This window comes from Podarcis erhardii, assembly GCF_964252035.2.
Source record: "Podarcis erhardii genome assembly, chromosome: 12".
Classification (NCBI taxonomy): Eukaryota; Metazoa; Chordata; class Lepidosauria; order Squamata; family Lacertidae; genus Podarcis; species Podarcis erhardii.
The window spans coordinates 18,962,966-18,975,356 of record NC_138513.1 but is presented as its reverse complement, the minus strand read 5'-3'; the positions used below and the strand labels follow the sequence as shown (position 1 = coordinate 18,975,356).

At 39.6% G+C, this 12,391-nt stretch overlaps 1 protein-coding gene across 2 annotated transcripts in view; it reads left to right on the top strand.

The window, feature by feature from the left end:
* SPAG6 (sperm associated antigen 6) overlaps positions 1–12,391 on the top strand; it is a 49,721-nt gene that overhangs the window by 22,166 nt on the left and 15,164 nt on the right. Inside the window, exons 5-7 of one of the 2 annotated variants that reach the window (XM_081834663.1) lie at positions 4,799–5,004; positions 6,164–6,337; positions 11,259–11,411. In XM_081834663.1, the coding sequence (XP_081690789.1) occupies positions 4,799–5,004; positions 6,164–6,337; positions 11,259–11,411 (533 nt within the window). The remainder of the gene's footprint in view (positions 1–4,798; positions 5,005–6,163; positions 6,338–11,258; positions 11,412–12,391) is intronic. The other variant, XM_081834664.1, reaches the window with a different exon arrangement.

Here is a 12,391-nt window from a genome sequence, read left to right as displayed (position 1 = left end):
ATTTGAACACTCAAGAAAGTGCATATAAATCAGGAGTGAGGGAAGAATTAAGGGAGGCAGTAGTGAAACCACAAGCACTACTTCCTAAATCTCCCACTTGTATCTAGTGATTGTAGCTCTGTGGGTGGGGCGTAATTACAGTTCCCAGGACTCTTTGGAGAGGAGTCCAGTGCTTTAAATGTATGGTGTGGATCTGCCCATAATCACAACTGCTTTGTTATAGAGTTTCTAGGCCATATTTATTTGTGTATTGGCAAGAATATTTATAAACTGCCAACTCACAAATAATATTACTAGAATGTACAGCAGAGGTAGAGAAGTGGATCTGGTTTGTGGTCCAGATTCTTATCTTCCCCACTACCATCCCCCAGGACAAGGGCCAGCCACCTGTCAATCACCTGACATCTGAATGATGACAGAACCTATGTGATTTGGGGGGCTTGCAAAGGCCCATACCCCATGCAGGGGCCAAATACAGATCCCTGGAGCCCTGGGGAGCTGCTGTCCTCCTGCTTGTTCTCATTGCCTGTTCACCTGCCCTCTCCAAGCATGCAGGGACAAGAGTGAGGAGGTGAAGCAGCAACATCCCCTATCCTGTGTTTTCCCTCTGGAGTGGTTGTGTGGATTAGGCTTAGAGGGAGAGGGCATGTCAATTGGCAGTGGGGCTGTAAACAAAGAGGAGGTGGGCCTACCCAGAAAAGTGTCCCAAGGATCGCCCTCCCAAGCCTAGAACTAGCACTTTGTAGAACAATATGCTAATAGGTAGCAAATATCCATATATATAAGACCTGTGCTCCCTGTTTCCTCTCTGCCAACTTCCTTTTAAGTATGTTTAGAAACCAGAAACAACCAAGTGATTTTTTTTTAAAAGCGTAGAATTATACTTACATCCTTGGCCATATTTTTCAAATCTTCCACTAAATTATCAGAATAATTTGTTTTCCAAATCACAGAAAGCTTGCATGACAAAGCTCCTGAATAAACTGGAGGGAAAATAATGACTTATGAAAAAGAAAAAAGAGAGCAAGATTTATTTAGGAAAAACCAGACATATAGGAAAATAAAGGAAATGTTGAATAGATTTCTAACATGTACACTATCCTAGTTTAGACGGTGAAGACTAGAAGACAGGGGAAAATACTTGTTACAAAGAGTTCGTAAATTACCGGAGCATGCTTCTAGAGAGCTATGCTTCTTCTCCTCTCATGAAGCAATTGTAGATTCAGACACGCAGAGAACCTGTGTCCATGGAAACAGTAATACATAGCAAACAAAATGGACCACACAGCCGATCAGGAAATCCTCTCTCTCATACGGATCACAGTCTTTGATTCTGAATGACATCAGACCTTGTGGGGCTGAGCCAAACCACAAACCACTTTTCTGAAGTGCTCCAATTAACAGTGGACAATCAGTATGCAGATTGTTGCAGGTAAGAATTAGAAAGTGAACTGAAATCTGATCAGTACAATCAGTGGTAGTGGAATCCTAGTGGGCAGTAAGGCATACCTTGGAGTTTAAAGGAAGACCTTTACAATGGTGTTAAGGGGTTTCCAGATGCATCTTGACTATCTTAGTATGTACTTCCCAATCCTCTGAACTAATGTTGATTTTAGCATGCAAGATGGAAATCCAAGATGGCCACAATTTTGCTGATACAATAAAACCAGGGGAACCTGCAACAAAATACTGCAGTGTATTCCTGGTGCGCCTCCTCAGCCAGCCTGGAACAGTGGTCTCATTCTTTGCTGTGGGGGAGCAGGGAGATTTTCAGGAGGGGAACAGGAGAATAGGATACTGTACATTTCCCCCCTTTCCACCATATAGAGGTCTTCCCTATTGTGCCATAGTATTGGAGGGATCAGGTTTTCAGGTTTCACTGCAAGCTCCAGACCTAAGCATTACATAGCAGTGGGTGGAGTTCTAGAGAAAATTCCTGTATGTTTCAAGGAGGGGAGATTTTTAACCTCCCAGTTCACATCATACTAAGCCTAATCCACTCCTCCAAGATTTTTACTATAAATTCTTAAGAGCTTGAACATGCATCTTTCTTGTCTCCCTCCCTCCACCTCCAGATTACATGTTTTTCCTTCACTGACACATAAACATTATGTACACCCTGGAAGCTTGTAGATCCTCATCAGACAATGTTTGTTTTAAATTTTAACTTACACATTTATATACTTCTACAGCCCCAGGGTTTTTTTAATATATAAAAAATTGCTGGCTTACTCTTGCATGACCCCATTTTGCTTTCTGACAGGCATTTGACCTCCTAAGTTCACTCTTACGGGGAATGATACAATCTGATTTATAATATATATATTTCCCTTGTATCACCTCACATAGGTCTTCCATCTGCTCCCTTTATTTAAACTTAACATTCTTTGTTCAGAACCCTTCTGTGCCTTTCCCCTGAACTAGAATTAATTCCCATAGCCTAATTCTTTTTTAAAAAATCCCTCCACCACCATCCCCTTCTTCATCTAGGTTGTGGGTGTTGGAGTGAAATAGTGTTGTTTCTGGAGTGTGATAAACAATGCAAACTCTATATAGTATTCATTTTCTGAGAAAGGGAAAATAAGATTTTATACATAAACATGCATGTACCTAAACTTATGACAGAGCTCTTCAAATCTGAAAATGTAAACAAGAATATTTTCAATATTTGGTATTAAGATGAGATCATATTCATTATATTTTATCTACAAGTTGGCTTGACACACAGGGAAAAGAGGGAAGTCACAAGTCAGACATCTCTTCAGATAACCCTATAGTATTTAACAGCAACATACTAAAAGAGCAAGAATTCAAGCAAGGGCCTATTAATTTAATGCACTGGCCTATTAGCTTAAGATCCTTTTTAGATTTTTGTTTGGATTGTTCAGTTTTGTTGTATAAGTATCATATTTAAGTTCCAAACCTACTTCTCCTTGTTCAATGTAAAACGTAGTTTCTAAGAAGTGGGGAAAATATTTCAGTAGAATGTTTTGTTTTATTTATGAACTTTCCTTACCAGCATCCAGTCCATTGGGATGAAATTTCACTGTTAAGTCTTAGGACTAGACTATGATAGGTTGTTCAGAATGTTGCATTTTTCAGTAAGTTATGCTATAAAAGCAAACAGACCAATATGCATCTATTGCAATATTAGGCAATAGAAAAATATTTTGAGTTTTATGACAAATGCAAAATAGTCTAGTATGTTGTAAATAAAATGCAGGCTTCATACTGAAAAACCTATGTATTTGATCTTAAGTACGATCCTGATTATAGTGCAGTAGACTTTCGTACTTCAGCCCATAAGAGCAGTATCTATGGTCAACTAAATTTAACAGCAAATTAAGAATACTGTTTTTGTGCCATTATAGGTGCAAAATACAATATCATCAGTCAGATTTTTAATGATTGTAGCCAATGGCTGTTACTATATGAATAATACAAAACCAAATAAGAACACCCAACAGTAAATTTAAAAACTTTCAGGACTGCAGATTTACAAACCTTTAAATTATAAAATTCACCAATTTATTTAGATTTAGCTGTGTCAATCCCTGTTTCTAATGTGGAGGACTGGAGCATTGTGGCTGAATGGTGCTCTTTAGTAACTATCTATATAATAATAAAATATATAAATTATGCCATGAGCAAGCACATCAGTGGAGAATCCAAGTTTGTGGTTATAACACGGTGATTGGGAAAGTTCCACTGAAGGCTTTGATTGATGGACTGTAAATGCAAAATCAAAGTTGAATCCTTGAATTACAACAGCTATTTGTTGCCATGGCAGTGTAAGGCAGGTTAAATGTTAAAGATAAGAGAGTATGTGCATAACAAGGAGAGGACCTAACAAAACCTTATTTAAGAACCTATAATAGCCCATTTGAAATTAATGGGGTTTGTGTTCATTTTTCACCATCTCCAAAAATAGCCCTTGTTCTATTCCATGCATTTGCTATCCCTCAATTTTCTACTTCAGTACTAAAGCTAATGACAAATATGTGGAGGGAGGGTAATGAATTTCTGCTATAACAGTACGCTGACTATATCAGTTAATTGTGGGTTCTTGGGTTAAGATGCAAGCAACTGGCCATGGCAGCTTAATGCAACTGTCTGTTGCAGTGATTTAATGTAGGGAAAGACGGTTATTGGTAGTTTACTGATGAGGAATGCACTGTTGAAAGAAAGAAAGAAAGAAAGAAAGAAAGAAAGAGCATTTTGATGTCCAAAATTAGCAAGCCAGATTTTGCAGTGGAGTGTACTATTATATATAGATTTCTTCTTCTTTTTAAAAATTGAGTGCATTTATTTAGGCATGTTATTTTTTTGCTTCGTATACGAATGGGGATTAATGCCATCTAAATTAGCTTTGTGGGAGAGGGGGACACGTTTTGGCATTTTGGCTTTTCTTTATTGTTAGCTGTGCAGAAACTGCTTGCCTATTGATCAGTGCCCCAACAGTCAGGGCTTAAACAGCTGACATCTGCTTACTCTTTTTAAACACACACACACACACACACACACACACACACACACACGGTAACGAAACCATTTCAGCCTAATCTACCTCAAATGTGTACATGTAAATGGAGGTCCATCTATTGACCTGTATTCTTTTCAGCCAAGGATTGGTCCACATGGTTTTATGAAACTAGGAGGGCTGATTTGAAATGCAGATGTCAAGGCACTGAAGTACACCCTCCCCTCTCCCCCTCCTGCTGTATCTGTCAGGGTGAAAAATGGCTTGCACAAGGGTCAGTCACCCATACTCGCTTAATTACTTTCATTGGACCAACAGAACTGTCACAGGCTGTGGTGGATGCTGGAGCCATTCCTCTCTTAGTCCTCTGTATCCAGGAGCCAGAGATTGCTTTGAGAAGGATTGCAGCTTCCGCGCTCAGTGATGTTTCAAAGCATTCTCCGGAGTTAGCACAGACGGTTGTGGATGCGGGGGCAATTGCTCACTTGGCTCAGATGATCCTCAACCCCGATGCTAAACTAAAGGTACTTTTCAAACTATTTCTGCCTTCTCATGACATGGAACCCATTTTTAGCTGTGATGGCGTGTTGAGAAAAAAACCACGTATTAATCTAAATGTTGGGTTCTAAAGGACTCTTATCCCAAAAGACACATTGCTAACTTGACTATTGGTAACAAAGTAGAGATCTGGCTGTTTTTAATGTGACTTCTGTATACATAGTGGAAATAACTGGTGGGAAAAGAGTGAACCCACTCACCTTTAAATGTTGAGATTATTTGGTTTCTAATCAGCAGTACATATTCAGATATCTGTGACAATTATCTCAAGGGCTAGTCCAAGGTATAGTGGTATTTTCTTTACATTTGAAACCTTCCTAACATTGATTCAATAGGTCTAATATATAGTGTGAAGTGCTGTAATGGTGTTCTTAAAATGGTAATTCTGCATTCTTAAGCACATGCATTTGGTCATAGTTTCATTTCTTTTAGTGGTACTTGGTTCCTACTAAATCAGCTGAGAAACTTGGTACAGGACTGTAGGTTTCTCATAATATATATGTTTTCTTTTTTACTGTTTAATTTCATAGCTATTTTCTACAGAAAATCATGACACAATAAATGGATAGTTATTTAAAGGACTTCAACTTCCTTTGTCTTTTTAATAATATGGTATTTTATGCCAATTAACAGCAAATGGCATTTAATTAAAATAGTTTTTTTTAAAAAATATTGTTATTTCAGATATTAAAATTTAAATTATAACAGCTGCTGAAAAATTGTGGGGTCTGTACTTTGTAACTTAAAAGAAAAAAGCAGTTACTTCATGTGTAATGCTTTTAAATGAGACCAATAAACTGCATGTCTTCTGTTTTGAATTTCTTGTAGCATGAGTGCATTTTCTTCCACTCTGATTCCATATTTTATTTACTCAAAACTAGCCCCTCTGAACTTAATGAGACTTTCTTTAAGTAAATGTGTTTTTCTTGATAATTATGTTTTGTTTGTTTGTTGCTGTTACACTAGGAGGACTGTGAGTTTTGTAAAAGTTGTGGGTGGTTTCATTCTTTCACAGCATGAGAGGAAGTTTTCTTTCTTTTTTATTTTTCTATATGTGTGTGTGTCTGCGTCTGTAAAGTGTTTGCCCAATAAGCCATTTATAAAACAATCCTTCCTATTTACCAGCGTCAGGTGCTCTCAGCTCTCAGCCAGATAGCAAAGCATTCTGTGGATCTGGCAGAAATGGTGGTTGAAGCAGAAATTTTCCCTGTTGTACTCACATGCCTGAAGGACTCGGATGAATATGTCAAGAAAAATGCTGCAACTCTAATTAGAGAGATAGCAAGGCATACGCCTGAGGTAAAACCTTGAGAATGCAAATACAAGGTCATGTTATTAGTGTGTATACTTTAAATAAATGTTAAAAATTCCCAGTATTATTCTGTCATTAGGCAAAGCGAAAAGCTCTGTGGAATTTCCATTGGTGGAAAAAAAAAGAGGAAATGTTTGTTGCTGTTATTGAATGTGTTTGGAATACAAATAGGGAAATGGGCAAAATAGGCTTTCCTTGCTTGTGGGTTTCATTATGGAGAGTATTCTTAACGTTTAGGACACAAAGGAGAGTGTAGGGAAGGCAATTATGAAGTGCGTTTTTTCTTAAACTACCATTCAACACACAGATAAGTGCTGTTAAGATCTCTCAAATCAATAGATTTATGCATGTTTCAGGGTGCATTGAAGTGTGGCCCCTCAGTTTTTGCGACGTGGCCCCTTCAGGATGTCCAATCAGTGTGAAATCCATTTTTAAATGTGCTGCCCTAGCAAGATACTAATACTTACATTACCTTTAAAATGCTTATTGTATACTGATGTGAAAATCTCTGAATTCTACATCATGTTTTTGAGCAGATCTGAGTTAAGCTCAGTGCATGGACTATGGAGTAAAGTAAAAATAAACTGATAACTGAGTGAGATCCATCTGCCTCCACTGAACTAAATACAGTGAATCACATACTGCATAATTGTCTCGCACAGATTCCCTCTGAAACAAATGTGGGGCTCCACATGTCAGGTTTGGGACGTTACTCCTTACATTTCTTCTGCAAACGTTGCGGAACCTCAATACTCCAAAACTTGACTTTAAAAAACCCCCAGTGTTGAAATATTATCAACTAGGCTGAGAAGGTTGTAAAGAAACAAGAGTGTGTGTGAGGGGGAGCTCCCCCCTCTTGTGGTTCGTGAACATTTAGAGCACACTAGGGTCTCATTATTGAGAGCTTTTTATTAATTTAAGCCACAAAACCCCACGTCGAAATCCGATATTCTCATTATTTCAGGTGCTCTGGGGCTTTAGGGAAAACCCCCCAGATGCCACAGGGATAATGTGAGAGGTGCTGCTTTCCGTAGCTCTGGTGCTGCTGGGGGTGGGGGGAGGAGGAAGGATTTGGGGAATCCTTGCTGTAGTCAAAACTTCCTTTGTGCCACGGGAGCACAATCTCCACAGGAGTCCTCGCTCTGCTTCTCAAAGCTCATGCATTTGAAGCAGAGGATTGGGAGGGGGAGGGGCTGCTTGGGTTGCAGGCTGGAGCAGCCTCTGTAGATGAATCTGGTATTGGGCTCCAGCGCCGAGGATTTATTTCTCACCAGGCCTTTTCTCGGATGTAGGATTTGATCTTGAGAGAGTCCTGTTGATACTTGTTCTTCAAAGGACAGCGTACTGCATATACACAGTTAGTTTTCCAAAGCGATTCAGCGAACAAAATTGGCATCAAATGATGAAGCCAAATTGAAACAACGCACAGTATTAGTTTCACTGTTTGGCTTTCATTTGTCAGGCTGGCTGGTCTTGTTAAAAATTAAAGCGGTGCACAGCCCTTGTATGACTTTAAATGCTAGCCGGAGAGGTGGCTATTAAATATTAGAAAGCAGATTTATTTGTCTTCAACTGAGTTGCTTGAGTAAATAGCCCTCGAAATAGAAAAAAAAGGGCTTTATTTATTTATCTGAGGGATTTATAACCCGCCCTGCCATAAAATTCTGAGGGCAGTTACAAAATTTAGAAATGCAGCAAAATAAATTTAAAATGTACAACTTTTAAAATATTCTGAAATATACTAAAACAGTAAAATCAACAGGAGCGGTATGAAACCCATAAGCCGTGCCAATATAAAACAGACCAAACTGAAGTAAAATAAAATTTAAAAAGTCTCAAATGCCATCAGTATATGTGTCGGGCAAATAGGTCTGGTGTCAGCCCCCAGCATGGTGAGGCAAATGCCAGGTCCACTGCTGCAGACATCAGCTTCCTTATATAAAAAAAATCAGCACAGCACTCTGCAAAAGAACCATAAGGTGAGGAAGCTGTAGCCACCATATTAATACCCCCAGAATCCCTCCAGCTTCTGAGGTGGGACCCAGAGACATTCTGGGGAAATTTCTGGGGAAATTAAGTTGGTGGTGGCGGCTACAGATGCCTCACCTGATGTTTCTCTGTTGCTCAAACACTCTGCTGCTTTCTGTGCCACTGCTGCCATTGGGTAAGTTTGTAGGTGCCCAACCTCAGCAGTACTGTAGGGACCACTCCGGGGACCACTGCGCAGAACCCCTACAAACCTGGCAACCTTCTGTAGGTGAGCCTCCCTGGGGACAGCATTCTGCAATTGGAGCACCTCCAATGAAAAGGCCCTTTCCCCAGTAGCCATCCACAAAACATTGGATGGGCAGGTTACCCCAGAATAGGGTCTCTGATAAGGCTCTCATTTTAGATAGACATATGTAGAGATTGTTTTTTTTTTTTAATAAAAAAAAAAGTCTGTCTGAAGGTTTCTTCACTGTGATAAGAGTATAGTCTTGAGAAGCAGTGGCATAAGCAGACTCTTGGAAAAGCATATTTTAAAAATCCATTAAGGATGCAGTCCTGCACAGTGATGTGTGTAGAAGTCCATGGATTTCAGTGGAACTTTAAGTAAATTTGTGCAGGCTATGCTTCCATGAATATCATGGGTGTAGCTGCCTCCCCACCCCCACCAAATCAAGTAAGTAATTAAAACTATTTAACTGACCAAAGCTGTCGCAGATAACTCAATTCTGCCCCCCCCCCCCACTAAAGCCAGGTCCCTTCTAATATAAATCCTGGCTACACTCATGATGAATATCATTTCTCAGTGGTGAAACATGTTCACTAACTGCTACAGTGTTCTGCTTTTAGAGACTGTTTTGGAAAAAAGAGAACACAGTTGCTGAGGACACTTTGCATCACTGATCCAAAAGCTCTGATGGCTTTTAATTTGCTTTGCAAGCACACTTCAAGGTGCTGGTTTTAACCTATAAGGTCTTGGATTAAACAATTCCAGACAGCTATGTCTATAGTTTGCTCTCCTAGTTTTGTTATAATTTAAGTTAGAAGGAGAATGCATGCTTGGAGAGCTGGGTTCAAGCTCCCAGGTGGCTGTGAAATTCACATATGTGGCTTTTGGCCTCACTGCCTAACCTACCTGGTAGGATTGTTGTAAATACAGAATTGAGAAACTCTGTGGATGTCACGTTGAGCTCCTTAGAGAAAAGGCAGGGTGGCAATGTGATAAATTAAAGTTGGCAATTCTGTCTGTGTGATGAAAGCATATTCTTGATGGCCTCTTTCCAATTACCTCCTCTTGGATACATGCCAAAGCCAGAGAATGAATATTTTCTGGAAGTATTTGGGGTGGGAGCAAGATCCTATTTAGGCTAATTTAAAGGTCAAGATTACTATTGAGTGAGTTCTCTCTTGGGATTAACACTGAACCTTTCAGGTAGGGATGAAAATAAAAAAACTAAAAATGCTAAATTAGTTTCGTATTGGGTTTAAATAATCTTCATCCAGTTTTCTTAGGACTCCAGTGGTGACTCAACACACCTTCACTTACCAGGGTTCTTGGGAATGTTCACCCTTAAAAAGGAAGCAAGGCTCTGAATGCTGAACTAAGAGTATTCATTCTGTGCTCAGAATGTTCAGCTTTTCGTTCATTTGTCCATGATAAATTTCACTTAATCCTTCCCATCCCCGATTGGCCTTGTCTATTTGAAAAAAATAGAGTAATTTGGAAAGAAGTTGTGGCAAGAAAGAGATGACACTAAAGAGCAGGTCAGTGGGAGAAAGAATAGGATCCTTGGGATCCTATTCCCGCACAAGTTTTTTCCATCGCTCTGCTTTAATTCCATAGACAATATAATTTTCAAACTTTGCTTGATAAGAGCTGGAAACTTTCAGAGTTTACATTTTACACAGCACAGTGCAAATGTAGACACCCAGGAATGTGAACAGGCCTGCGTTTAGTGTATAGGCATAGTCCTAAATGTTTGAATGTTCTTAAACCCACTGAAATAAATTTAGGCTTGCCTTACTCTTTATTAGGAAGTATACCAAGCACTTTCATAGCTCAGTGGTAGAGCATATGCTTTGCATGTAAAATATTCCAGGTTCAACTCCTGACATGTCCAGATAGGGCTGGGGAAGATTCCTGACCGAAACCCTGGAGAAGTGCTGCCAATCACTGTAGACAGCACAAACCTAGATGAACCAATATTCATATAGGTTGTCGCTTCTGCACATATCTTGAACGGAAGGGGCATCTATACGCCTGTGGGTGACAGTGGTTTACACCCTACACCATAGCTCCTTATGTGTTGCATATGCAACAATGTATTTACATAGACACCCCTTTTGTGTGTGCAGCACTGCTCTTCCACTGAAGCAAATGGGAAAGTCCTTGTGGACCAAAACCTCTGAATCCACGAGAATAATCAAATCTAGCTGATCACTTACAAATCAATACATCCCAATGCTTACTAGTAAGCTCCTTGTCTTCAGCTGCACCCTAAGATTTCTGTGGAGCAAAATGGCCCTGGTTGCTAGGGCCAGTAGAACAGGGATGATGAACCTGTTCCACTCCTGATATTGTGAATTCAGCCCTATGGCCAATAGTCAGGGATGATAGGAGTTATAGTTCAGTAACATTTGGAGGACCACGGTTTCTCCATCCTTTCAGTGGAAGGCTGCATTGTATTATACTTTGCTAATTTGAATACATCTGTAAGCATCTGTTTAGCATATAATGTGGCTGATTAAGCACTAGGGGCTTCTTCAGCTCAATTATATCCATATGAATAGAATGGCTCATTTTTTAAAAAAAAAAAAAAATTGGTGTGCATCATCAATAGGGATGGAGTCACTTGGCCATAGACTGCTTGACTGCACTGTTTGACAGTTACTTGAAATCCTTTCTGATTTATCTGTTTCCAGCTTTCACAACTCATAGTGAATGCAGGGGGAGTTGCTGCTGTCATTGACTGTGTTGGTTGCTGCAAAGGAAATGTTAGACTTCCTGGTATCATGATGCTGGGCTATGTGGCAGCTCATTCAGAGAACCTGGCCATGGCAGTGATCATTTCAAAGGTTAGTTCTTGCTGGTTGCTATAATCATAATGAGATTCTGAGAAGATGATGCATATGCGCGTGGCTGTGCAGGCTAGGTGTCACAACAATGTGTTTATCAGACGGGTGAGGATGCTGAAGACAAAGAATGCAAGTTTGTTTTTCATAAATGTTTGATCCCCTGATAGCCATGACGCTCACTGGGTGTCTTTGGGCTGGTCACTATCTCTTAGGTAGCCCATGTGCACTGTTTGGAGTCCCTTGAAGGAAAGGTGGGATATGAATGGCTTGCATCTAATGGTGGCTTTACCTTGCTGGAAAATGCTTCCTTTCAGTTAAGGTGGAACGCCCAATTTTTGCCTATCACTCCCTTTCCACTTAAGTTCCACCTGAAAAGCTGCTTCTGAAGAATCAGGGACTCTCCAGAACAGTATGGGATATGTTGCAGAGGATTATGTTGGATAGGTGAGGTTGGCAAAAATCCGGATTGTACAATTGGAAGCCCTATCTGCTAAGGCAAAGCCGCCATAGGATGCAGCCCAATGCAAACAAACAGACAAAACAAACATAAATCTCATGCACCCTCTTGACACTGTAAACCAATGGGAAAAGCAACTGAATATAGGCTAGCTACTGATTCAAACATCTTGGATGTTTTTCATGAACTGTAGGGCAGGGATGAAAATAACATTTCACACTTCAACTGGAATTCTTCTTTCATTATGTAATCTAAACACAATTAGATACCAGCCTTGCTGGTTTCAGTGGCTCTTGCTCCCAAAAGAATGAACTTTGTATCCCACTTATAACCTAGTCATAAAAATTCTAAGTTGTATTTAAAAGATTATGTGTAAAATCTTTAGAAAAATGGTCTTTGTTTAATCCCAATTTAGAAAGAATATTTTTAGCACAATTCTGCCAGAGTTAAACATTTTAAAATCCTGTTGATTTCAAAGGGAGAGTTATGCACATATTTAATTCTCTCTCTCCCTGTCCCTCTC